The sequence below is a fragment of the Telopea speciosissima genome, chromosome 6 (genome assembly GCF_018873765.1).
Source record: "Telopea speciosissima isolate NSW1024214 ecotype Mountain lineage chromosome 6, Tspe_v1, whole genome shotgun sequence".
Classification (NCBI taxonomy): Eukaryota; Viridiplantae; Streptophyta; class Magnoliopsida; order Proteales; family Proteaceae; genus Telopea; species Telopea speciosissima.
The window spans coordinates 58,447,296-58,473,932 of NC_057921.1; the positions used below are offsets into that span (position 1 = coordinate 58,447,296).

Consider the following 26,637-nt stretch of genomic DNA (forward strand, 5'->3'; position numbering starts at 1 on the left):
ATAGCTAACCATATGAGTTACATAATCTTGCTCTTATTCCAGCTCATGCATGTAACAAATTTCATCCCCCTAAAAATCAGTCTTGTCCCCAAGACCACAATCTGGAACTCATTTCGACATCTTCCTAGATTGTGTCCATTTGCTTGTGGCTTAGGATGCAAATTTTCCTTGTCATTGTGTGCTACTGGGAGGTTGCCTTGAATAGGGTAGCAACTACTAATCAACTTCTTCAATAAGGAGACATGAAAACTTGGATAATGCGAGAGTCCTCATGCCTTGCTTTGATACCATATGATGCATGCACGAGAGGAGGAGAGAAACTAGAGTAAAGGAGAAACGAGATAAATAGGGAAAATAGCTTTACGGACGAAACTTAGCGTCTTTGGCTTTACTGAGAAAGCCTGACCTCGTTCTCCAAATAGAAATTATAGGAATCTTTCATCATTCAAAGTTGTACTTATCATTCCATAGTACACCTATTTAATAGGCTTAAACAAGTTACACTGGATTACAACTCCTACTACCTGCTTTCACACTAGATTACAACTCATACTACCCACATTCGCACTATTTATAAGTTACATAACCCCTTAACCCACTAATAATAACTCGGGAGAATGTTTTCTGTGCTGCAGTGCAGGTGCCTGCCACTCAGGGGGGCAGGGTGGTCATTGCACCCACACCCATGTGCCTGGGCACAGCCTGCGCTATGGCACAGAGAACAACACCCCTAATAACTCCTAAAATAACTCCTTCTATAGCTAATCGCACGAGTTACATAGTCTTGCGCTAACTCCACCTCATGCACATAAAAACGTATTAATCTCCTTATGTTGCCATGTTGACATAATATGATTCTATTATGAAATGCGGCTGCTAAGTATGTACAAGTGCCAATTTTCGAAGACTCAACAATGTCCCACGATGCCAGTGTAAGAAACCTACAAGTTACACCAACAAGGGCCTGGAGAATGTTATCATCCATATGAGATCCACACAGAACTCACAAGATCAGAAAATAGGGGAGAAATTGTCAATATGGGGCCCCCTCAATGAAATGCCCAAAAATTGCAATAGGAAGATCAAACCTAGCCTTTGACATAACGTATTCTCTGTCCAGCAGCATGGCGTTGGGGCCAATAGGAGTCCATGCAAAAGTATCAACAGAGGCAGAATTTTCGTTTTTCAGGGGGACAGGGTGGTCATTTTGCCCCACCTTGTGTCTGGGCGTAGGGACTACACTGCTCTTCAGATATTTTTTTCCCCCAAATCGATAGGTTTGATCTTGCTGTCAGGCTGCGAGTCGCGACTTTTGTTTCAATGGTTATTAATCGGGTCGACTGAGGGGAAGACACTTGGACAGAAAAGTCGTTCGGGGCAAGGTAATGGCGGGAGCGGGGCCATGTTTGTTCTGTCAGATCGCTCGTTCCTCCACCTCTACGCAACTCCTTCACTCCGTCTGTTACTAAGGATCCTTCTCTTCTCCATTTCCTTTCCTCGCGTTGTTGAAGTAATAAGTCTTAAATTACTTGCATTTCGTGTAGGATGAGAAGGTCGTAGCCTTTCAAGATATCAATCCTTCCGCATTCAGGTAACAATCTAACCCTTTGATCTTCTAATACTTCTAATTGTTATGGAGCGTTCATTTCTATAATATGTGTTTGTTTATGGGGCAAAATTCGATATCTTTGATAAACATTAGAACAGAAACAGATTCTCTACCATACCGTTCAAACGACCAACCATGCTTTTATTTCTTAAAATGTTTATGGTCAATTAGAATTGATTAAATCCACATCTTTATCTGGGATCAGTTCGGATTTCTTTGGAGTTTTAGTCACTTTGGCGGTTGAGTATATTATTTATCCAAATAGAGCGTATTGACTATCTCTATCTCCAACACAAGTTTGATGGATATAATCCTATTATTTCTTTTCTTTTTTTTTTTTTCCTACATATTTGTTCTTCATCTGGGTTGGAACAAATTACTAGAATTCGTCCCTACCTATGTATCAGTCGACATTTTTCACAAATTTTACGAACAGAAACCCTTATTTTCATATTTGTTAATCCTTACCTTAATTTCGAATTTAATCCTTGGAAAAAAAATAATAAGTGTCTTGAAATTTTGAACCGCCTATTAGAGTATTTCTTTCTTTTCTTTTTTTTTCTACATATTTGTTCTTCATCTTATGAATTTTAATTATCTATGTGAGTAATATAACTTGTATATTTATCTTCTTACTCTTTATAAAAAAAAAAAAAAGAAAAGGGAAATACTCATGAAGCACAGCCTTCATGCTTTTGATAATTATAGTTCACAGTTTTGGCAAGTTGAGAGCTTCAGCCCATGCCCTAAGCATTTGACAAACATGTCTTGTTTGCTGAAGTCCTTTCTTTCTAAAGCTATAATAAACTGATTTAGAATCTCTCATATAGTTGTATTTAGTTTTCCCTATGAATAATCTATAGCATTGGGTTCTTGTTCCAAGATGTTTGTCCCACTTAGGGACCTTATAATCTCCTTCCACCAACAAGGCTTTGGTAGTATTTAATCCTTCTTCTGTGCCTATAGTGTTTTTACAGTTTACAGTTTTCATTTATATGTATCATACAACTTGAGACTCTGCTTACAAATCTAGAAATGAAAAATGTATATTTGTTTTTACACTATATAGTGAGCATCAAGCTGTTCGCTGGATTTTTCATGTGCCTGTGCCAAATCCAGAACTGCTTTTGCTACAGTCTCATGCAAGTAAATTGAAAACTCTTGGATTTGCCTTCCTCTAAATACTGTAAATCATATACTTTATTACTCTTCACTGGGTTAGAAAACATGATACGACATAGAGCTTTTGGTTTATCTCATCATTTACTGTATGATATAGATATTGCATGGTAATTGCTTTTTTTTTTATGTTTATCCTTGTTGTTTATGTAAGCAAGTGAAAAGTTTCTTTCCTTAGCTTGATCATTTCTACTTTTATAAACTAATAGGCATTACCTGGTCATTCCTGTGGAGCATATTTCAACAGTCAAAGACCTCCAAAGGAGAATGGACGATTATCAATTGGGTACTGTTTTGAATATAATGAATCTGTACCATTAGTCTATTAACTTTCTTCCACTTAATCTCCAATTTGTATTTCCTCCCTAGTGAGCCATATGTTGGACGTGGGACAAATTCTACTACACAGAGATGCACCAGACTCCAAGCAGTACCGGTATTATATTTTCAAGAGAATATATATATTTTCCTTTATTGGGTGCAAATGCGTTTCTTGGATACTATTGTTTCCATTCACTAAGTAGGATTGATTTGATGTGTTGTTGTTGCAAATTGTGTCCTGTGAGTGTAGTATGAGCAAAGGCCCATAGCTTGTTTTGTTGAAGGATTTGTAAATCAATGTTGCTAAACCAACAGCAAATGAGATTCCCATTACTGCACTCTTTGAGTTGAAGGTAGGTGCTTTGGTAGTTCCTTTGTACATTTTCTGGGTGGCTGTTCCTGCTTCATCTCATACCCCCCCCCCCCTCCCCTTTATTAATTGGATCAGAGGTTTAGGCGAAAGTAGTCAGCATGCAGGGAAGTTTAAAACATACTCCCACAAGGAACATAAAGGGAAACAGGCCTTAGTAGCCTGTTTAAGTGAATGTCAGCTGGGTCCACCAGCCAAAACCGTGGGCTAGCTAGTTATTTGCTTTCGAAGTTCTTTTATTAGCTTTTAGTTAATAGTTTAAGTTGTAATAGGACTCCCCCACATTGGAGAGTCCTATTTTGGTTTTTAATTTTTATTCCTATTAGATGTACAACTGTCTTTCAGTTTTCCTTGTGGGATACTCAGTTTTTACTCAGTTTTATTTAAAGGCTTGTAGAAGAGCCCCTTGACTTGAGTTTCAGGCAGATCAGATCAGAAGCTCTGATCTGCCAGGGTGAAAATTTTCCCAAATCTGTCCCCTTGTGTTTCCAGATTTGGTTCTTTGCCTTGTGACTTCAATCCAACCATTAAAACCCTGCGGTATTATAGAGTATGGTTAGTCTATTGGTTTGTGAACCCTGGTCAAAATCTGACCTTCATCAGAAAATGTTGACTTTGACCCTACTGTTGACATAAATTCTATTTTGGGGTTTACTTGTGTCTTGTTACACGGGTGTGTAATTCTGAACCTAGGGTTCATGCTACCTATCCCCCGTCAATTGCAGTGTCGTAGATGCACAGCATGAGATCAAAGTGATTTATAGGACATGGGGATTAAATTTTTCGGTCACTTTTATGATTTTCCTTTTTTTTTTTCATGTCTAGTCTATGAAATTAGGTTTTTCAAGTCATAAAAAGTCAAATGAGAGTCATTTTTGGTGTGACTTGTGAGTAGGAATGCTGTTTAGTACAAAGCATCTCATCTACTTATTTCAAGTTCTACTATCTGTAGATATCGAGTCACCCTGTATATAGAGAGAGGTCATATGTGAGTGCTCAAATTGAATTTTCGGATTTCCATTAAAAACATCGGTGGGTTTCTTTGAAAACTTCTCTGTGCTTGTCTGCGTCAAGTTTTCGGTCCTTTTTCTGCACTGACCTTACCATATAAATATCAAATTATATATCCCGGGACATGACTTCAATCTGATAATAGAATGTCTTCCTTCACTGAAAGAAAATCAGAGACTTTCGTGATTCCAACTTTCAATGGCCCTTTAAGTTCTGTTGAGGCTGGACCAGCTGGATAACGATTATGAACACAATTCTCTGGGTGAGTGAAATTTCATTACTATGTGAGAATGAAGCAGATTTCAGAAGATCTGCAACAGAACAACTATGGATGTCTGGAATCAGGAGATGAAAAATATGGACATTTAACTCTGGTTGAACCTATTACATTTCCATTTCCTACCTTTCTTTCCCCGCGTCAATTTCCAACTCTCCTATTGCAAAACACTGATTACATATCCAGTATAATCTTGAGCAAAGTTCTTGGAGGAAGGAGAAATGGTAGTGGAGATGTTTGACTGGACAAGGATTTGGGTGGCCACATCTTTGGTTAACTATGGAAATATCCGGCTACTGGTGATTCTCGTCGTAAGCAGTAACCTATAGAAGACTTAATATGGTCCTTAGTTTAGATGTGATGATTCTATTGGCCTTTTACCCAAGAATAGTTACTAATGAACCATAAATTAACAGAAACCAGTTGCACATTTGTGGTTAGAACATGACATATATGTATTACTATAAATATAATAAAAAAATCCAGGGATCTTTGTTGTCTATTTCTGGTGAGCTTCACCCATGTTACCTGTGTTTCTAAGCTTTCTTTACCTTCCGCAGATTTGGCTTTCATCAGCCTCCATTTAATAGTGTTAACCACCTCCATCTCCATTGTTTAGCACTTCCCTTCATACCCGGGTAAGCATTTTGGTTTCTTGTTTTTGGATGACCCAAATTCGATATAAAATTTATGTATATCTATCTGTGTTAACTATTAACTCTTAAAGATCGTGAACAGATGGAAATCTATAAAGTACACTTCTCTAGGACCCTTTGGTGGATTCATCGAGGCTGAGAAGTTGCTGGAGAAGCTAAAGCCAAAAGCATCTAACTAGTTGTAAATATGATAGTGTGACGGTGCTTCTGTAGCTTGTGTAGGCATAAAACTGGACTTTACCCACATTCAAATTGTGAGTTTGTTTTGAGTCTTTTGACCTGATTCTTGGAAACAGTTGCTTGTGCTAATTATCCAGGCATCAATTAGTTGGCATAAAGAAACTCAGTATTTGAGCTTTGACCGTGAAACCTTGAAATTTTGGCTTTTACTAAATATGAGGTCCTCATATCAGGCAAATCCAGACTTTCTGTCGATGTTTGTCTTCTTATGGTTGCATTGGCATCTACTTGGGCAGCCTGTCACCTTGCAATCTGATCATGGAACAGAATATCTCTACTTTTTGTCACCATCCTCAGTTCAGGTTAGCCTTGCTCAGGACCAGCTATTATTGCCCTTCTTTATATTTTTATTCAGAGTTACTGAGCACATGAGCTTGGTTTCTCTGACCCTTATGAAGATAGGCTCAAGTAAGAATCTGTAGGTCAAAAATTGGTTGCTTTATGTGGAACATCTGATCTGTGGACATTTTATTTGGACCATTTATTATATCTTTCCTAAAGAGGCAGTACAAAAGATTGTTTGTATCACCTAATCATATAAATTGTTCACCATGATTATCCCTTTTTTTTCCAATGTTGAGATCCATCAAATTGCTATCTTGTGCTTCAGTTTATATGTAATGCTGTATGATTTTGTTTGGATTGCCATATAAAACTGCAAATTTTGTTGTACTTGGGTTCTTTGTTTGGTTCTTCAAAGAACCGTCACGACATTGCTCATCAAGCATCATGATATTGAATTTCATTATAGGCATCATGCTATTAAATTCCATTATATTCTGGAAACATCTTCTCCGTAAAGAGGGGGTAAGGCTGCATACACTATGACCCTCCCCAGACTCCGCAGTGGTAGGAGCCTCGTGCACTGGGTAGGTCCTTTTATAGTTATCATCATCATTTTTATTGGACTGTAGCTTGATTCCAAACCAAAACTTCTCCCGCTACATGTTACTAGCTTGTTCCATATTTGGAAACCTTTTCTTTCGTGATCTTCAGTGGTTTATCAATTGTTTTGCATTCCTATTGGATTTAGAGATTATTTATTAGGACTGATTAATTCTGGTTTTCTCGCGAAAGTGGTTGGGGGTGTCTTTATAAGGTGTTCATAAATGGATAATCTGCCTAATTGTTTGGTGTTACCCTTTGGGCCATCAAGACAGGGATAACTTCTGGTGTCTTAAGTTGGTGCGATAATATGCAAAGCCATACAGAGAAATCATTTCTAGGACAAGAAAAAGTGTTCCCTTTTGGCTGTGTGATATAGTTTCTGAGTTTTCTTGGGGTTTTCCTCTTTGAGTTTCTCTGTTGGTTTAACACTTTTACCCTCTATATAACCTTCTTATTTGATAGTGGAAAATCTTTAGCAGTAGATGAATGTTTAATCTGTTTGTATTGTCTTGTAACCTTAACTTGTTTTTGGCTAAATTCCATTTGTCTCACCAGTTGGTATATCTATCACATCTCCACACAACAGTTGGCATCTTCTGAAAACATCTTTATAAACATAATATTTACATCATCATCAACCTCAAGCTATGTTTGAAATGCAAGAAAGGAAAAGAAAAGATAATTTTTCAAAAATAAGAGAGAGAAAAAACACATAAATTCATCATTGCTTGTATTTTATGTTTTTTTTGGGGAAATTTTCTATCACTCCCCTATACTTGCCTTATATTTACCGAAACCCCCCTACCCCATGTTTCTTTTCTGATTCTCCCCCAAAAGTAAACTTTCACCTCTCTTTCTCCCCTCATAATTCTAAATCCATAAATTGCCCATAATCCCCTGCCCTGCCCTGCCCTTCCCTATCGCATCCCCCTCCAGAACACCCTACTCTTGCAATCCTTCTCCGGCAGACCCCTCCCATGTCCTCCACCCTTCGCCCCATCCCCATGTATTCCTCATGCCACTTAAGTGGCTGAGTTGCATGATGACAAAGAGGCTGAATGATGTATGTTGTTGCTGTTAGATAGGAATCAGTATTAGTTGAGTTTGCTTTTTTTTAATTTTCTTGTAGGCGAGCTGATGGAGTCATTGAGTTAAGAGTAAAGTCAAATTAAGTTTCAGGTTAGGATTAAGACTTGTTTGCTTCTATATAACAATATGCAAGCAGCGATCTTCAGTTGGATTTGATGAATTAAATTTATTTGAGTTGTTTATTGTTACCAGACTGGTACAAGAGCAATAGGTCCTGAGACCTGTTCTTCTTCCTTCCCGTAGCTTTTCTGTGTACAACCATACCCTCTTTGGCTATCATTCTCTACTCCCATCTTTCTTCTCCAACAACAACAACAACAAACTCAGCCTTATCCCAACTTAATGGGGTCGGCTATATGGATCCAGAAAAAAAAAAAAAGAAGTTATGAAGAGGAAAGAGGCACGGCCCAGCACAACGGAAGAAGCTCAGCTAAATGGTGCCCGCGACATGGATCCTTGCCCCCCAGTCGGCTCTGTCCGAGGTCATATTTAGAACAAGACCTAGGCTATGCATGTCCTTCTTCACCACTTCTCCTATGGTCATTTTAGGTCTGCCCCTAGCTCTTTTATCTCCTTCAATCGGAATCATATCACTCCATATAGGGGCATCCGTAGGTTTCCATAGAATGTGACCATACCACCTTAAACGACTCTCTCGGAGATTGTCATTGATCGGCGCAACTCCCAAGTCTGCTCTTATATGTTCATTCCGTATTTTATCCTTCCTTGTTTTTCCACACATCCTTCTTTGCATCCTCATCTCTTCTACACAAAGCTTGTCAATATGACACTGCTTAACTACCCAACATTCGGACCCATACATCATGGCCGATCGAACAACAGTCCTATAGAACTCTCATTTAAGCTTTAAAGGAATACGTCTGTCACACAACACTCAGGACACACCTCTCCACTTCATCCATCCCACTTTAATTCTCTATGAAACATCATCCTTTATGTCACCTTCTTTATTTATGATTGACCCCAGATATCTAAAATAGTCACTTTTGTAGTATCTCTCTTTCCTCAATTCGCACCATATCAATATCCATCACAGTGTGACTAAAATTACACCTCATATTTTCCATCTTCGCTCTACTAATCTTAAAGCCTCTTATTTCCAAGGTTGACCTCCAAAGCTCCAACTTAGAGTTAATCCCTTCTTTTGTCTCATCCACCAAAACAATATAATTGGCGAAGAGCATACACCATGGGACCTCGTCTTGAATGTTCTTGGTTATATTCACCTGTTATCAATCCTCTCTGACCTAACCTCCTTCACTCTCGATTCTGGGCACTGATTTCCTATCCATAGGCGATCTAGTACCTTCAATCTCAAGCCCTAAGATCACGTAAACAGTGAGAATAAAAAAACTGCAACTTCTTCCTGTTACAACCTCCGGTAGTTGCAGGGTTTTTTTCCATACAACCCTTTTGGTTGCTTGTTCGACTTGATCTTGGAGAAGTTACAAGGAAGCCCTCTTACGATACTTCAACTGAGAGTCCAAGGCCATGCCGGAGAGTTCTAGTCGAATTCTTTCCTCTTGTTGACATTGGTTTGTGTTGTCTCGAGGTAGGAGATGGCTCCTCTTCTCTTCTCCTTTTACGATCTACTGATTTCTTATTTTATTCTATAGGTTTCCATTAATACCCCTCACACTGATGCAGATAAGTCACTTAGAGGGCTTATTTTAGTGGAAATAAGCCTTGGGATGGGTTATGTATGTATTGTGCCTTTGATACTATGTGTTTATTTTGTAATTGGCCAATTTAATGAGCCTAATTTAAATAGGGGTAGAAAGTAAGAAAAAGGGATTTTCTTCATTAATTTAATTAGAGTCCTATTTTGGGTCTGTTTTCTTTATGATTTCACTTTCTTAGTCAATTTAGGATATCCTATAAGTTAAGGATGGGTTTGGCCTTTCTTTTTTAGTGTCTAAGTCTATTTTTGAGTTTTCTATATAAGTTTGTAAGGGAAGCCAGCATTGTACACGAATTTGAATGAATAGAAAAAAATTTTATGCAATGTTGAAATCTTGAGATAGTATAGGTGAGAGGCCTAGAGTGAGATGCCCATTACATTCCCCCGTCCCCTTCCATTGGTTCTTGATTCCAAACCCTAGTTCAGTCAAATCGAGTTCAAGAGTGATACAAGCTGCTGGGATTTCTTTTCAACAGGTTGTTACATCGATTTCTTGAAGATTATTACATCATGATCATTACTGCTTCAACAGGTAATTAATTTGGTGGGATTATTTCTTTTAGTTATCTTTTTGAGATCTCATCATTCTTCTCCAACCAATTTTTGAGATCCTATTGTTCTCTTGGGATCCCATTGCTCTCTTTCTTGTTCTCTAGAGGTTTTTTCTATTTGATCTTGCCTGGGATTAAGCCTATTCCAGCTCTAGTCTTACATTATCATAAGCTTTAATGGCTCTTCTCTGCAACCAAAAAGCTTTTTCTCCTCCTCTCCTCTCCCCCCCACCCCCCTCCCCAACCGGGAAGTCCCAGGGCCCCCCCCCTCCCAGAGACGAGAGGTTGGGCGTGGCTTTAGGGGGCTGGAATTTCGCCGTGGAATGCAAGCGAGTGTTTTCGACTGAGGAGTTAAAGTGGATCTAAATTGAGGTTATTGTGTTTCAGGGTAGAGGCCCGATGGCTCTTCCATTTTAATCCTGCAAAGGAATGCGGAAGCAGAAGCAGAAGCAAACTGAAGAAGTTGCAGAGAGAGACAGAGTTAGAGAGTTTTCAAAAGCTCAAGAGGAGAGAAAGGCCATTAGCTTCTCCTCTCCCATTACTTTCAGTTTTCTGTCGAAACACCTTTTAGGCTGCAAAATCCTCTCTTCTGCATCATCCGTGGTCATCAATCCGTCCATACCGATCAAGTTTGCTGGACTTTGGGTATTTTGTAATGTTTGCAATGATTTTTGGGTCGACATTTGCCAGATTGCAGGCCATTAAGGAGCAGATCATGGCATAGTTCCTGGTCCTTGTAGTCATGGTTTAATGGCGTTGGAGAGGAACTGGGAGGAGATGCATAAGGCTTGGGTAGTTCAGGAATTCAAAAGTACCAAGGGAGAAAGAGAGGTGGAAGTTTGGATTTTTGAGGGGATCAAAAAGCAAATTGGAGCATAAAGGACAATGCTCCTCAAGATGATAGCCCCAGCTGTTGAGAACGAGGAACCCTATTAAGCAACAACTTCCATGAAGGGGAAAAAAAAATTTATCGTTGGGGTTGTATTAATATGCCAAACGTTCTGCCATATGGAATCAATCTCAAAGACTACCCGCCACTGCTTGGTCTGGGGAGGATCATATTGTACGCAGCCTTACTCCTGCTTTCGCAGAGACTGTTTCCAGACTCGAACCCGTGATCACTTGGTCACAATGGAGCAACCTTACCGTTGCACCAAGGCCCGCCCTCAAATGAAATAACCCAGATAAGAATCAATATTAGAAGTGGTGATTAGTCCAAATCTGGCTCTTGAGTTGGCGATTGAAACAAGTACTCGGATTGAGACTGGGGTTTCTCTTTGTTATGACTCCATTATTGGCCAATAACACTTTCGGTGATCCCTACCAAACATGATGTTAAAGTCCTAACCTCAGCATCTTTAGGTAAAAACAACATGATTTGAAGAAACCAATACAAATCCTATCATCCTGTGGAGGGTCTTAATCCATTGGCCGACCATTAAAATCCCGAATGGCTTCAACTTGGAACTTAGAAGACAAATTCCAACAAGAGAATGGTTGGCCAAATTGGAAGACCATTGCTGCTAACCTTCCCAACTATTATTAAATCTTGTCTGTATTCTGTCATCATCATTCAAAATATATATTACCAATTTCGTCTACATTAGTTTGTTCGCTGCTCAAGGGTGCAGTTTTTCCAGACCAGACCAAGAGAATATAAAATTCCCCTCTTTTTTTTTTTTTTTCTTTTTTTTTTTTCTTTTTGTGTTTGTTGTGGTGTTGGGTGGGGTACACTACAGTACCTCTATTATGGGCTCAATCATTTCGTCCAAATCTTAAACCATGTTTGGCTTTTATGGGCCTCTTCAATCAATTTGTTATATCGAATGGGGCCCAGCACCAACCTTATTTAATTGGGATTTGACTTAGTGATGGTCTTTGGATCACAAGAGACCATTCAAAACCCCAGCTGTCAAACTCCTAGGTTTTCATATATTGACATTTTAGTAATTTTACTCTACATTTTTGGCAGTCCATTTCCCTTTGACCACGACCATTTTTTCAATAGTTCCATTCTTTTAGGTAGAGCTTTAAAACTGTACATGGTAGAGTATAGTCTCAGTTAAGGCTGAAATTTGATATACCAAAGACCCTACCCAACAGCCTGAGGTGTCAAAATGGAGCCTGAACTGAAAAAAAAAACGAACAGATCGAATCAAAAAACCAAACCGAATTGGATCAAACTCCTTATTGGCTAGGTTTAGGTTCTGACATTTTAGAAACGATAAAAAATCCAAACTGTCTGGATCAACCAAATAGCCCGAAACGGTAGAAAACCAATACAAAAGCCTATTTTTATACTATCAAACCAGTAATTAAATGACAAGGATTCAAATCGAAGCTAACTGGACCAATAACAATCGGGTTCGATTTAGAATTTAGAGTCCGACTCCTTATCGATCAGATTTTGGTTTGATCTGATATATAAAAAATAAAAAATAAAAATAAAAAAACTGATAGAAATTGGACCAAACCAATCATTTGACAACCTTACAACTTACAAGCCACAAAGTTTGAGCGTAATAGAGCTATCACCTATCGCTATGGCTTCAACTCCAATTACATTTGGTTCAGCCTCAGTCTTGGACCTCTTTAAAGCTTTAAGCCATATTCACCTATTCTCGATCTACCACATTAACTAGGAAACAAAAAAAGATCCGAAAAGGGAGAAAAAAACAAAAAAAAAGTAGAGCTATTTTATGTTTAAGGGTTTGGTCATTGGTAGCTTGGTGCTTGGAAATGGAATATACAATAATATCCCAAGCAGCTGGCACATACAAGACTGAAAACGACTCAAGAAGGGAGACACCCACACCCACACTGGTCCCTGTGACCTTTCCTCTTTCCCCCCTCCTTTGGATTAGTTAATCCCAGACGCTATTCAAACACTCAATGCCTTTTCATGCTTTCGCATACCATACCATACCCCTGTTGCTACACAAGCAGTGACGCAGAAGCTCCCCAAAAAGAGAGAGAGAGAGATTCAGAGATGGCGTCGTCATCAAGTTTTGCCTCATCCCTCTAGAGATACAGCTGTGTCAAGAATAATCTCAAAACAATCTACCAATGGTTTTTCTGGTGGTTGCCCGTGTGGTGTGGTGTGGTGTGGTGTGGTGTGCCACTTTTTGGCTCTCACGAGAATCTAAGTCGAATCCAAAAACAGAGATGTCGTCACCCTCTTCACCAACCTACCTCCGTGGGTCCCACCACTTGGCTACAACTTTAGCCACGCGGCAGTGTTTGAGTGGTTGTCTTCTTTGTCTTTAAAACAGCTGGCAAGCGAAAGGCCGTGAGTGAGGCCAAAGCTGAAAATATATCTGCCTTCTTTAGGACTTTTTCGGACCAAATTACCCACGTGTTCTGTACAAATGACCAACTATATAAGTTATTTCCATCCGTCGACAAGCCTTAATTCTACATTGGATAAGTGATGAATTTTTGAATAGGAGGAATACTTACATAGAGTGGTGGCTCTACCGCTATAGTGGAGAAGCCTGCTTTATAAAATGAACTTGTACTCCGCAGGGTCTGACCGTCACCAAACAAATGTTCCCAAGCTCCAACTCCTCCATTAGTTAAGCTTTCTGAATGATTATTGTGATTTAATGGCTTCCTTTGAATCATACCCTTTCCCTTCCTTTCCAAGTGCCAATAAAAACCTCAGCCAGTAGCTTCGACCCCTCTCAGGTCTCACCCACCCACCTCTATTAAAACCAACAAAAACCCTCCTCTTTCTCTGTTCCTTGTTTCTCGATCAAAACCTCGCCTTTCATACTCATTTCTTGAATTCATGGCGTCTTTTATGTTCTTGCTCTTCTTTTGTATCTCCATTCCATTTCTCTCTGTTTCGTCTTCACAGATTGTTCTTCCTCTGAGTCACTCTCTGGTAAATACCCAATTTAACAATACTCATCACCTTCTCAAATCCTCCTCTGTTCAGTCCACCACCAGATTCCGCAACCACCACCATGGCCATCTTCCACGCCGCCAAATCTCTCTCCCTCTCGCTCCCGGTAGCGACTACGTCCTCACCTTGTCTCTCGGCTCTGACCCAGCTCAAACCATCTCCCTTTACATGGACACGGGTAGCGACCTCGTCTGGTTCCCCTGCGCCCCTTTCGAATGCATACTCTGCGAAGGCAAATACGATACCTCCGCCACCACTCCTCCTCCTAACGTCTCTTCCTCTGCTTTTGTCCCCTGTAACTCCCCTTCTTGCTCCGCTGTCCACTCATCCCTCCCATCCTCTGACCTCTGTGCAATCTCTCGCTGCCCACTCGTGACCATTGAAACCTCGGATTGCTCTTCCTTCGCTTGCCCACCTTTCTACTACGCTTACGCCGACGGCAGCTTCATTGCCCGTCTATACCGCGACAGTATATCGATACCAATGTCATCTCCTTCGCTTCGCCTCAAAAATTTCACCTTCGGGTGTGCTCACACCGCACTCGCAGAACCAATCGGCGTGGCTGGTTTCGGCCGAGGCGCTCTCTCTTTGCCAGCACAGCTAGCTAATCTCTCCCCCCAACTCAGTAGCTCGTTCTCTTACTGTTTGGTTTCTCACTCCTTCAATGAGCAGAAATTTCATCGGCCTAGCCCATTAATTCTTGGCCGTTACTCTCTGAATGATGAAGAGAAGAAGCAATCTGTCGATGGGGAAAGTGACTTTCAGTATACAAAAATGCTTGACAACCCCAAATACCCATACTTCTACTGCGTTGGGCTTGAAGCAGTCTCAGTCGGAGGGAGTAGAATTCCGGCACCGGAGATATTAAAGAGAGTGAATAGTAAAGGCGATGGTGGGATGGTGGTGGATTCCGGCACCACATTTACAATGCTACCGGCGAAGCTGTATGAAGCAGTGGTGGCAGAGTTCGACCACCGAGTCGGCCGGGTTTACAAGCGGTCGAGAGAGACAGAAGACCAGACGGGGCTCAGTCCGTGTTATTACATTGATGACTCGGTGAATAAGGCGGCGTTTGCGAAGGTGCCGAAGTTGGCACTGCACTTCGTAGGGAACGCAACTGTTGTTCTACCGACCAGGAATTACTTCTATGGGTTCACCAACGGTGGTGATGGAGTGGGTAAAAAGAGGAAGGTGGGGTGTTTGATGTTGATGAACGGTGGAATTGATGCGAATTCAGGTGGGCCCGCGGCTTTGCTGGGGAACTACCAGCAGCAAGGTTTCGAAGTGATGTACGATTTGGAAAAGGGTAGGGTTGGGTTCGCCCGGAAGCAATGCTCTACCCTTTGGGATAGTCTGAACCGGGGACGCTAACCTACGCTGGTTCTCTCTACCTTTGCCAAAGGGGTTGACTTTAACACTTAAAAGTCGAAAGCGGGCGGGGCCAGCGAGCGAAGGGTTTTGACCTCACGTGGAGTTCTTGTGAATACACCGAGTCTGAGATATGTGAATTGTGAAAATAAATTATAAGTAATGGGGTTGTAAGAAAGAAAAGATAAGATTGTGTATATTATGGGTCTGCACACGTGTCCTCATTAAAACAGATTAAATCGACTTAATAAAATCTTAGGCGTCCGTTCATTGTACATCTTCGTCCATGGCCAGCTGGATGTGAAATTCGATGAGATCATCGCAAGTTAATGAACCATATGGTCTATGACAATTTTTTTTAGTGAAACTAGATGGGTACATCCAACGGTCCTGATTTTATGTTGTATGCTGAGACCCTGTGCTCCTCCATGGGAGTAGGTGTGTATGACCCACTCAAATGTTAGGTTCCGGAATCTTGATAATTGTGGCTGAAATCCTGGGATGTTTCTTTGCTCTGGAATAATAGCCACAAGTTAGTGCGCCTAAACCTAGTCGATTTATATGCTAATCCAAAAGACTCAACTTTAGTTGGTGAAGTGGACCCACCTTCATTATTAGCTTCCATGTATAAAACACCCTCTACTTAATACTTCATTTTTTTATTTTTTATTTTTTATTTTGGTTAAATACCTTACTACTTAATACTCCAAGCAATCATAAGATGAGATTCCACTCCGGAAGATTGGGTGTGTGCCAGTGCAGAGAGGGTTAAGCTACCTACTACATTAGCGATGTATGATTGGAATTGGGATCAACGAGTGGTATTTTGACTGAATATCTCTCGTTGCAGCCACATGATAACCGACTTGAAAAAGTAGCGGATCGGCCCAGCGGCTAATCAAGCCATGAAAGTAATGTCGCTGGTACCGAGTGTCCGAGTTGGCGAGTTGTGATTCTGGGATTCTGGAGTGCTGAGCTGTGCTTCGAAAAGCGGAATATCCACGTGGTAAAATGTCTAGAAGAATGCCGCCGTGAAACCTTGACTCGTGTACGTCAGCTTGTTTGCAGTTCCTAAAGTCCGAATAGAGAAAGTGACGTCGTTCTCTCTCCTTTCGTGTGCTTAGTGCTTAGTGCTTAGCTGTCTGCCATTACCCGTACGTGTGCCTCTAGACATCTTTTCCTCGTGGGTTCGTGCCTCTTTGCTCCACGTATTGTACACGTCAGCCCTCACAGTCCCCATTGTTCCGACCGATAGTTGGCCGAATAGTATTGCAACTTGCTTACCCGTTCTCGTGCATCGAGATAACTCACTACGGACAAGAAAAAACAAACAAAAATCTATCAACAGTTGACTAGGGCAATTGGTGAGCCATGGTATGCTTTATACCCATGTTCACCAGGAAATCTTGAGTTTGAATCTCCTAACTGGTACCTCACCCTTCTCTCCCTAAAAAGTAAATAAAAGTTCTTAATTCCCGAAAAGAAAAACCTCTACAATGTCCTAATCTTGTGGTGGACTGAGAGCTAGACACGTGAAAGATACAGCATTCAAGATGCCCGCACTATAGACGATTTTAATCCACACACTATCGATGTCGATACTTGTATCAGTCTCATTGGGTTTTATTTTATTAATTTTTCTTAATAATTGTAGTCTAATATTGATGATGAGATGTGTTTTTATTGTGTTTATCATGGCTCGTATGATCCATTCATCATCCTAATTTTTTTGGATTTTATTTCTATGATTTCATGCATGTATTATTAGAAATTAGGGTTTCCTTCGCATACAATTTTTTAATAATTATGTTGATGTTTCTTGATATTTTTTCCCATTTTCTTTATGGTAATCGTATCATGATAGGTTAGGTCATCTAAATATTATTTTCCTTAATTTTTCTTTTCATATTAGGCTAAGTTTTGTGCGTAGGAATATTTAAGTAATTTTGGCAAGCATATATAACATACGGAGTTTAATAATCTTTCTATATTTTATTTATGTGGCTTTCTGTTTTTGAACTTTTATATCATTGTGGTATGATGTGGAGACATTGAATATATTTTATTTCCATTGATCGATTATATAATCTCGTGCTTAATGAATGAGTAGAGTGACCATTTCTATAATATAATGCATCTCTGAATAGTGTTTCAAGTACTTTATAGATCTTAACATGTGTTTAACATGTCTTTTATTTATTTTAATGTACACTACTCCTTGCATTGTAGTGCAGCTAGATAGACTTGAGTCCCCTATTTCCTTTTTTATTTCCTTTTTATGTTCTTTTATTATATTTTATTGTATACTTTTGCAAAGTATATCATGGTGCATATGCATGGCTTGACATATTTGAGTGGCATATAAAAATAAACAAAAGTCTGGTTTAATCCGGTAGACCGAGGTTTTTAATATTTTTTTATCCATAACTTGACACACTCGATCTTCGGTCGAACCAACTTGAATTGGAATCAATACTTTTATATGTAGGTTCTAAACCCTAATTTAGGTGACAACTCTTTATCATTTGAGTCTTAGACATTTCTTTCTTGATCTTCTATACTTACAACAGCTATTAACTTGACATGAGAGATACTAATACAGGCAATATATATCTCTCCCATAAAGTACAAACCCTTCAATCTTTTTTTTTTTTCACTCAATGTAGTTAAAGGTGTAAATTGATCCGGTTCTGGGCTATTAGTCTGGTTCTGGCCCTAAGGAGGTCAGGACTAGAATCAGACTAATAAACTAATTGGTTCCAAATCTGGGATCTTTTACCATCAACTAATGGGTGGGACGGTTCCAAATAATCTAATATAAGAAAGAAAAAAATTCCTAACACATGCTACATATATTCAATAATATTATAATAAGACACTAATTTCAATCACATGAAATATGCAACAAACCATCATTTATTTCTTCAAATCACAGAACCAATCCATTGCACCTCTTGTTTTATATTCAATTAAAAAGTAGGAATACTACTACCCTCATAAATTATGATTATTTTAAAGAATCTTATTGAGTTAGAATTCTCAAATGGACCTTTAAATCAACAGTCAAAAAATCTTTATTAAAATTGTATATGAGACAAGAGGTATTAGTTAAAATTTAAAACTAATAAAATAAAGGGTTTGACATTAGCTCTCATGACATATAAGTCTTAAGAATTATATAATATATAGAATTAGGATGTGAATTTGTTCCGGTTCTATCGATTCCGATTTCAAAGGTTCTTAATCAGTCTATCGGATCTCAAACTATTGGGAGACCAATAACACAATCGCTAGTTCTAAAACCGGTCTAATAACTTATCGATAGATCCAAAATCGATCCAATAAATTATTAGATAGATCGACTCCGGTTTTTTGCAAGCCGTTTCTCGAGTACCCATTTGAAACCCTTAAATGTAGTCAATGGGCATTAATTTGCACTTAGCAGGAAGTTGGAGTGGGGTTGTCCAATGGAAACGACAACATTGGAAGAAAGATATTATTTTTTTAGTGGCAGTACATTCAGCTCAATTCATGAAAATATTTTCATGTTTGCTATCGTGCCGATTTATGAAGGCAAGGTCAATCAATGCTTGCTTGCTGGGCCTCTTCCATATTTAAATACTTAATACCGTTTGTTTTATTTGCTTCCTTGCTTTTATTTCTGTACGATGGAGCTTGCAAGTTGCGTGTGATTGTCATTCAAAATTTAAAGGATAAGGATTCCCTATGGAGGAGAAAGTTTTCCTTCCTTCACCACACGGTCAACATTCCACCCACATCATCTTGGGCTTTAGTATGTTCCTTCGAAATACTTTCTCTCGTTAGAGTTGGGATCAGTTCTCGTACGAAAACGCCTCACAGGCGTAAAAATGGAATCCACCATGTGGGTCTCACCATGTCGTTGATCCCTTCCCTTCTCGATGATCCCTTCCCTTCTCGATATCCTTTCACACGTATCTGAAACCCTACAGTGAATGGATTCTCTCATTAACCATGGTTTAAAGGAAAACTCAATCAGGCCATCTATCAAACATTGAAGTTGAATTGAATCAATACATTATATGATAGGTTCTTATCACATAAGTTAAGGGTGACATGGATAAGCTATCTTTTGAATCTAAGCACCAACTAAGCAGCCATAGGGCAAATAAACTTGCTTAATGATGCCTACATAGATACTCCTCTCTAAACTTGGTCAAAACTACACTTTTAATGACAATAATTTCACCTATGGTAAAAGGTTCTCGGTAGGTATCAGTCAAGATTGATTCGAGTTGATTCACCGATCCCTCCTTATGACTTAGCTGAAACAGGTATTTTATGTATCCAAGTTTCAACTCAATTGGTGAGTAAACTCGGAATTGAGACTGATAGTGGCCGATTCACTCATGAGTTCTAATACATAAATTCTTGATATTGAAAACCCTTAAGACTCCTTTTCTTGTATATTGAATGCAGACCCACAAGTAAAAGATCCTAGCTAGGTTCCTCTATTAATGTCTATGTTGATGAGTCCATCTATACAACATAGAAATTATAAACCTTATAAAAAATAATTCATAAACATAGGATCTGGGACAAGGAACCTTAAGGTTACTCTGTAAAATATACCCTGATTTGCAAGAGTTCCAACTTGATTGAAAAGTAACCTAGAGATGCTTGTCAAAAAAAAAAGGGAATAAGCATGCACATGTACTAGATTTGCTTAGCATTTAAACTTAAATAAGCCTAATTTAATTACTCCATAAACTTCTACATGGACACTCCGAGAGATTTTGACAGTTGACTTGAGAGAGACGCTTTCCGATGAATGGAACGCCGAGATAATAATCAAGCTGAAGGGTAGTAGTCATCTGGAATCTATTATATAGAAGAACTCTTCTATTTTCCTTAGATTAATACTTCTCATATATCCTTGAAGAATTTTATTTTACCATTAAAAAAAAACTGAATTTTATAGAAATCAATGATATAGACCCATTTCTTCTTAAGGTAAGAGGGGGTCTGGTACAGTACAGCAGAATGACCACCACCAAACCCCCAATGGAGAAAGAAATGAAGTGGCATTCTCCATTGTATGTGATTCTGTACATGCATTCCGAGGTTTCAATGCAATTCTTAGATGCTCTGAAAGCTGGAACTCATGTTCCTTATATCATGTGAGATCATCTGAGTTGACCAATCAAGATCTCCCTGGCCATTACATCCATTGCCAACATTCTGACAGTAAAACCTCTTGGATTCTTCTGTAATTCAAATTTCTTCCCTCCCTGCCTTGTTGCCTATCGAGTAATTTATATTGGGTGTGAACAAATTGATCAGGGCCTGATTATATTCTTTCAGATGTCTGTGATTCTAGGAGTTATGTGTTCATGATCTTCATCACTTAATGATTATGTTTTGTTCATAGTTAGAGGGAAACCTTTTGCAGAGCAAATTTCATATGAAAGACCCTGAAATAGTTGGGACAAGGCTTTGTTGAATTGAGTCATTGTGCCACTTTTCAGAACTGCAACAGGAGTCATGTTCAAATAAATTTAATGCAGGGTAGTTCCCAAGTAATTAGTAGAGTCCACAATGCACACACAAGCAAGAAACAATGGTTTAGAACCAAGCATACCAATGAGAAATGTGAATGAGTTAGTATCTCAAAAAATTCTGGCATTAGAAGATGCAGTTAAGGACCTCAAGATGGTAGCTCTCAAAATTTAATGGTCCAAACCATTGGGGATTTAAGCTAAATTATCTTGTAGTTTTCTTTCTTTTCTTCCTCTTTCCTGAATTCTCTTCAACAAACCCCCCCCCCCCCCCGGAAAAAAAAACAGAAGTTTTGATAGAACTTGTAAGGCAGATAGAAGAGCTGAAGAAGATATTAGCTTCATTTGTAATGTATCTCAATACTGAAGTAAGTTAGTGCTCTGCTTGAAGCCTAAGGATCAATCTTTTTTCTTTATTGATTTATCAGTCAGAGAGGAATATGAACTTAATGTGACATTTTTACTTAGTTGATATGCCAATCTACTACTCTACTAGTCATTTGATTGACAAAGCAATATGTTTTTCTTCACATAATGAAAATTAAAAGTATATATTTCCATTCACTCTCTGTACTTCAAAGCGAAAGATAGTTGAACTTTTCGTCTTTTATCATAAGAACCTCTATTCTGTGTAATAATTTGTTTTCTTATAATGGAGGAAAAACACTGAAATTCATCAATGGCAGTTAAAGCAGGTAAAGAATAACAATTTGTGCATTATGTTTGCCTGATATAGTAGATCCTGTAATAGATAATGACATGCCTAATACATAACCAAATTTGTAGGTTTAGTCCTCAGAAGATGTGTATTACTAATAGACTCCTATCAATGTCTCTTCTTTTTTTTTTGTGGAAAACACATCAGACTGAATTTTCTATGGTTTCAGATTACGAACAGTTGCTTACAAATCTTACAAGCTGAATTAGCATGGTATCAATAGTATAAAAACACCCACAATTTCTTTGGTAGATATGCTTCAGATTTCTTCCCCCTAGCCTCAGGCCCTCAGCTCATCATGTCAAGACCATTGGGTTACTTCAAGAAGGCCAGTTTCTATACCAACCAGCCCATGCAGAGACTAACCCACTAATACCCAGTGAGACAGCATGGTTGCAGAATGGATTAGGCTCAATGTCTGCCAATGCAATAATTAGATCAGCAACATTGGCAGCCACAGCCATCAACCTCATCACCCTATCAGCTCTGATCTTCCTTAAAATTTCCTCTGTCTTCATATCTTTCTCTGTAATGTTTCCTTCTTTTGACCCTGCAGGTGGCTGCAGAAGGAGCCTTCGTTGTGCCTCAATTCCCTGTTTGATGATAATGAAGTCAGATATGATGAAGAATACATAACCCAAAGACTCTCCAAAGGCTGAAATGAAGCTCATCTTCGTGGCTAGCCCTGTATCTATCGCTCCAATTCTCGACAACCATAGGAAGTGATCGAAGAAGAAGTAGACCATCTCTCCAGCATTAGCAAGAACAGCAAGGAAACGGAAGGTTGGGGTAGAGCCTGGGTTTCGGCGGAGACCATTGAAGCCAGTGAGGAAACGACCTGTTCGAAAAGCTTTACGACCGAGTCCAGATGATACCTCCCACTGTTTGAATCTTTGAGCAATGTCTGGGTGGGTAGTCTCAACGTGCCAATGAACAAGCTTAGAGACATACTGAAAAGTCTTGACTAGCTTGTCTATGCCATCTCTCTTTGCTAGGAAGACAACAAGCTTATCTACTGTGTCATTCATGGCTGAAGCTATGAGGAATGAAGAGATAGAGCCTACTGGTTTAGAGGGATGGTAAGGGCAGTGGGTATATGCATTACAATTAAGGAGCGCCACAGAAATTATTAGAACTTGGATAATCCAGCAAGCTATACTTCTCTTTGGGACTTGTGGAAGAGAAAAAGAGACTTAAAAATAAAATCTATCACTGTTTGGAGAATTCTTTTGGAAAAACACCCACCATGTATCTCATGAGACTCTCTTGTGTGAGTGTCCTTGGAAATATATGCCTGTGGAGAATGTTGTAGGTCCGTAAGCTCCATCTGGACCATAAATTGAAACTGGAGGGAGGGGGTGGGGGATACTATTGATATGGCATAACTTTCAATTATACGGAAAAATATTTTTGATCCAATGGTCAGTAATATCCAATGTACAATATATTACAAATAACAAAAGAAGTGTAAATTATACATGAGAGGTTGAGCCTTGAGTTACATAATGATACACTTTAGAAAAAGGGAACACGTTCTCTGTTCGGGAGCGTGGTTTCTGCGCTAATGCAGGGAGTTCGGTTCCTCTGCACAGGTGAACATACATGTGAGAGTCAGTCATATTTTAATTTTGTTTCCATAAAAATACCTCCTCCCCTTGTAAAGAGCAAAAATAGGACAAGTGGTTGGCTCTCACATGTATGTTCACCTGTTGATACTTGCAGATGATCCATTCTCCAATGCTGGAGGGGGAAGCATCAACAGGTGCGATCATTTTACCCCAGCTTGTGTCTATACAAAAAAGGCATGGTAATTTCTTGGGCTAAGAGGAGCCTTAAAAGAACATTTGCTTACTTAGCAAAAAAAATTTGGGTTTAATGTATGTAACTTTTTGTCACCGAAGTGGTGAACAAAGAAGTTGTAACCTTCTTTTGGGGGAAAAAAACAGTGTCAAGCTACATACCGTACCCTAGCACCTTCTTTATTTTTCTCATCCCTTCTTTTAATTGTCCATTGTCTTATTTTCAAAAATTGTATAATACATATTTAATGTAGAAATAAAAAATAATTTTAAAAATAAAAAATTATTTAATATAATATTTAATACAATATTTAAGTCTATTTATGTGAAATGATAGGATTTACTTTCTTTAAAACAATATATATTATATTTATTTAAATTTTAAAAGAGAAAAAACAAAAGAATATTACGGTTTTCTTTTTTCAAAAACTGGGTTACAATTTACAAGTTTTTTTTTTTTTGGTAAGAACAATGTACGAGTTACAATAAGATTTCCTTGATTTATTAACTGTTGGTTTATGTTTACTATTCATTTCAACGAGTGATGAGGGCAGACAAAGTGGGATTGGATGTAGAGGAGATTCCAATCGGATGATGGCCCCATCCTTGAGCCAAGTCCTTCTCGAATCCAATGGGTATAATACTGAATCTGTGTAGAGAGTAGACTTCGTACTCTGAATTGGCTGTACCCAATGAATTCTCACAACAACGTCCATGGATGTCCCAAATAGTGTACGCTCTCTCTCTCTTATGCCCAGCAAATCTCCGCCTCCAAAAACATAAGTTTGGACGTCACCACTCCGTTGACCAACTGTCGTTCGTCACTCGTGGAAGCTGGAAGCTAATCAAACAAACCAGAGCTTCGATCCGTTTGTTCCCGAATTTCAATTTTCCATGTACGCCCATATAGGCATCGAAGTATCAATTATTTGATCGTTCTTTAAAATAGGTAATTCCGATTTCGTTATATTCCAGTGCATAATTTTGGTTCCCTCCCTAATCTTTTGTTTCCCCTTGTGCACCTGTGCTAGGTTTTTTCTGAAATTTTGTTCTTAGTTTGTCCGCTCTGATTGAGATAAGATTCTTAAACAATTTATTGCTAGTTAAATTCTGGAATCTATTTCAATCGTTTTATTGAGGTTATAGAAGAAAGAGAACCTTCAAAGGCATGTTGCAGGCAGAAAATTGTTGCCTTACATGTAAACTAAAGCGTATCATGGATTTTTCATCCATTATGCAGAATTTCCAGATTTCAAATTATCCTATATGGATCTGCCTGCCTTTAGGGCACTTGATTTAATTCAAGTCTCTATTATATGAGAATTTCCTTAATATTTAGTTACAAAGTCTCTATACAGAAATTCAAACCCTGCAACCAATAACCATTAATGGTTGCAGGGTCCAGAATGTTTCCCTATTCCCCCCCCCCTCCTCCTTTTACTTTATGATCGTCCACTGGAGAGATGTATGGGTCTTATTTAGAAATTTTAATGCTGTTGGAGAACTTACAATGAGGAACACCATGCGTATGCTTTTCAGGAGTCAAGACAAAGCCTTTGCCTTACTTTGGTGGAGTGGTCTAACATATGGTGGGATTGGCTATCATACTTACTTTGCATATATTTAGCTTTTTCTCCTATATGAAGCTTTGAAAGGAATTTTTGTGAGAAATTTCTATTGTTGTTTGTATATAGGAAAAATTTTAATGATTTTGAGATACCACTTGTACCTGGGAGCAGAAGATTATTCTTAACAGCTGTTTTGCAAAATGACGATTGTCACTTCCACCCAACATTATTGAAATTCTTTAAATCTTAAACCAGATGATGGCATCTTTGGGGTGGTCACCACCAACCATTGCAACAGCTCCTGGTTCACAGTTCCGTCTGCAAAGCCTGGGATTGTTGAAAGCTCCAAGACCACTACATGGGTTCACCTTTTCTCGTATTCGTCTCAAACATGCCCCTATTTGTTGCACCAAATTGACTCCCTGGGAACCTTCCCCCATCACATATTCTCTTACTGAAGATACAGATGAGAGCTTCTTGAAAGGAAGTAGTAACATATTTGAATCTATGAATGCTAAAGACACAGCTCAAATTCCAGCTCCTGGTATTGTAAATGCAAGTGATCAGCTATCCTTGCCCCAACTTCTTAAATGGCCTATATGGCTTCTGGGTCCTTTTGTGTTGCTTACCACAGGCATGGTACCCACACTATGGTTACCTTTGTCATCTGTATTTCTTGGTCCTAACATAGCCAGCTTTCTTTCCTTAGTGGGGCTTGATTGTATCTTTAACATTGGTGCAACCTTGTTTCTCCTGATGGCTGATGCATGTGCTCTACCTAGGGAGCCAACTGAAACCTGCAAAAGTGAAGCTCCTCTTAGTTACAGATTCTGGAACATGGTTGCAAGCGTAGTTGGCTTTGTCATCCCACTGTCAATGCTCTTGGCTACGCACAAAGGCATTATAGAACCACAACTGTCATTTATCTCTTTTGCTGTACTTTTGGGTCCCTACCTTCTGCTTCTGTCTATACAAATGTTGACAGAGATGCTGACATGGCACTGGAAATCAACAGTGTGGCTTGTTACCCCAATTGTTTACGAGGCCTATCGGTTGTTGCAGCTGATGAGGGGGTTGAAGTTGGCGGCAGAACTTGGTACATCTGCATGGGTTGTGCATACAATTAGAGGGCTGGTTTCATGGTGGGTGCTGGTCCTTGGGATGCAGTTAATGAGGGTTGCCTGGTTTGCTGGATTCACTGCTCGAGTTCGCAAACAACCTTGAGCTCCATTCCATCCCATCAATTGTAGATATATGTTTTTAGCTCTCTAGCCATGGGAAAGACTCAGTGCAGGATTCTGGTTTCATGGCTGCATCTTTTAGTGTACAATTGAACAATGTATACATTTAGAATTCAAGAATTGGTACAAAGAACATGTTGAAGTTGCTAAGGCTCTGAGTTTTCTATTAACTGTGTGAAACTACTTCATTCTGGATCATAGGCTGTGTAGTAAATATGGGGAATTTGAGCATCTAGGGTTGGGAAGATTACGATCCTCGTGCTGATCTCCTCTCTTGATTGTGCCATGTTACAGGCCAGCTTGGATTTTCTATTATAAATACTGGGTATCCAGAATCTCCCTAGAGATTATTGCTTCCTCTTTGCTTTGATTATTATCAATAAAAGCTCACTATGATCAAGAATTTCTATGTTGCAGGTTTTTCCTTTCACTTGGTATCATACCATAGAAATGCTAAAGCAAAGGGGAAGAACCCACATAAATCCTTTAGCTATTGGTTTACTGAAGTCCCCAATCCTCCTTCCAGGCATCATATGTACTGGTATCTGAGAGACTTTTTTTCTGAAGATACAGGATGCAAACAATACCATTAAATGGAAGTATTCA

The 26,637-nt window shown here is 39.1% G+C and overlaps 4 protein-coding genes across 5 annotated transcripts; 3 read left to right on the plus strand and 1 right to left on the minus strand.

Moving 5' to 3' along the window:
- Nucleotides 1-1,337: 1,337 nt before the first annotated feature.
- On the plus strand, nt 1,338-5,898 carry LOC122663861 (bifunctional adenosine 5'-phosphosulfate phosphorylase/adenylylsulfatase HINT4). Its single transcript, XM_043859516.1, has 6 exons — nt 1,338-1,457; nt 1,545-1,591; nt 2,998-3,074; nt 3,158-3,224; nt 5,328-5,405; nt 5,506-5,898. Exons 1-6 carry the CDS (start codon nt 1,386-1,388, stop codon nt 5,600-5,602), a joined length of 438 nt encoding a protein of 145 aa, XP_043715451.1. The 5' UTR covers nt 1,338-1,385; the 3' UTR covers nt 5,603-5,898.
- A 7,527-nt stretch (nt 5,899-13,425) lies between these two features.
- LOC122666265 (probable aspartyl protease At4g16563) lies at nt 13,426-15,237 on the plus strand. Its single transcript, XM_043862429.1, has 3 exons — nt 13,426-13,473; nt 13,521-13,584; nt 13,653-15,237. The coding sequence occupies exon 3, from the start codon at nt 13,684-13,686 to the stop codon at nt 15,169-15,171; it is 1,488 nt and encodes a 495-aa protein (XP_043718364.1). The 5' UTR covers nt 13,426-13,473; nt 13,521-13,584; nt 13,653-13,683; the 3' UTR covers nt 15,172-15,237.
- A 6,356-nt stretch (nt 15,238-21,593) lies between these two features.
- LOC122664335 (peroxisomal membrane protein 11-4) lies at nt 21,594-22,497 on the minus strand. Its single transcript, XM_043860112.1, has one exon. The coding sequence runs from the start codon at nt 22,449-22,451 to the stop codon at nt 21,744-21,746; it is 708 nt and encodes a 235-aa protein (XP_043716047.1). The 5' UTR covers nt 22,452-22,497; the 3' UTR covers nt 21,594-21,743.
- Nucleotides 22,498-24,038: 1,541 nt separating this feature from the next.
- Nucleotides 24,039-26,435, plus strand: LOC122664333. Of its 2 annotated transcripts, XM_043860108.1 has the most exons (3): nt 24,044-24,121; nt 24,664-24,671; nt 24,987-26,435. In XM_043860108.1, the coding sequence occupies exon 3, from the start codon at nt 25,046-25,048 to the stop codon at nt 26,012-26,014; it is 969 nt and encodes a 322-aa protein (XP_043716043.1). In that variant the 5' UTR covers nt 24,044-24,121; nt 24,664-24,671; nt 24,987-25,045; the 3' UTR covers nt 26,015-26,435. The 2 variants fall into 2 exon arrangements, with proteins under 2 accessions (XP_043716044.1, XP_043716043.1); XM_043860109.1 differs by lacking the exon at nt 24,664-24,671 and having other exon boundaries at nt 24,039-24,060; nt 24,986-26,435.
- Nucleotides 26,436-26,637: the final 202 nt, after the last annotated feature.

What these genes read in the sequence shown, in the direction of transcription:
- LOC122663861 (XM_043859516.1), top strand. Translation starts at nt 1,386, where the DNA reads ATGGCGGGAGCGGGGCCATGTTTGTTCTGTCAGATCGCTCGTTCCTCC. An exon ending in ATCAATCCTTCCGCATTCAG is followed by an intron (nt 1,592 to 2,997) that starts GTAACAATCTAA and finishes ATAAACTAATAG; the next exon opens with GCATTACCTGGTCATTCCTG. An exon ending in CCAGACTCCAAGCAGTACCG is followed by an intron (nt 3,225 to 5,327) that starts GTATTATATTTT and finishes TACCTTCCGCAG; the next exon opens with ATTTGGCTTTCATCAGCCTC.
- LOC122666265 (XM_043862429.1), top strand. Translation starts at nt 13,684, where the DNA reads ATGGCGTCTTTTATGTTCTTGCTCTTCTTTTGTATCTCCATTCCATTT.
- LOC122664335 (XM_043860112.1), bottom strand. Translation starts at nt 22,451, where the DNA reads ATGAATGACACAGTAGATAAGCTTGTTGTCTTCCTAGCAAAGAGAGAT.
- LOC122664333 (XM_043860109.1), top strand. Translation starts at nt 25,046, where the DNA reads ATGATGGCATCTTTGGGGTGGTCACCACCAACCATTGCAACAGCTCCT.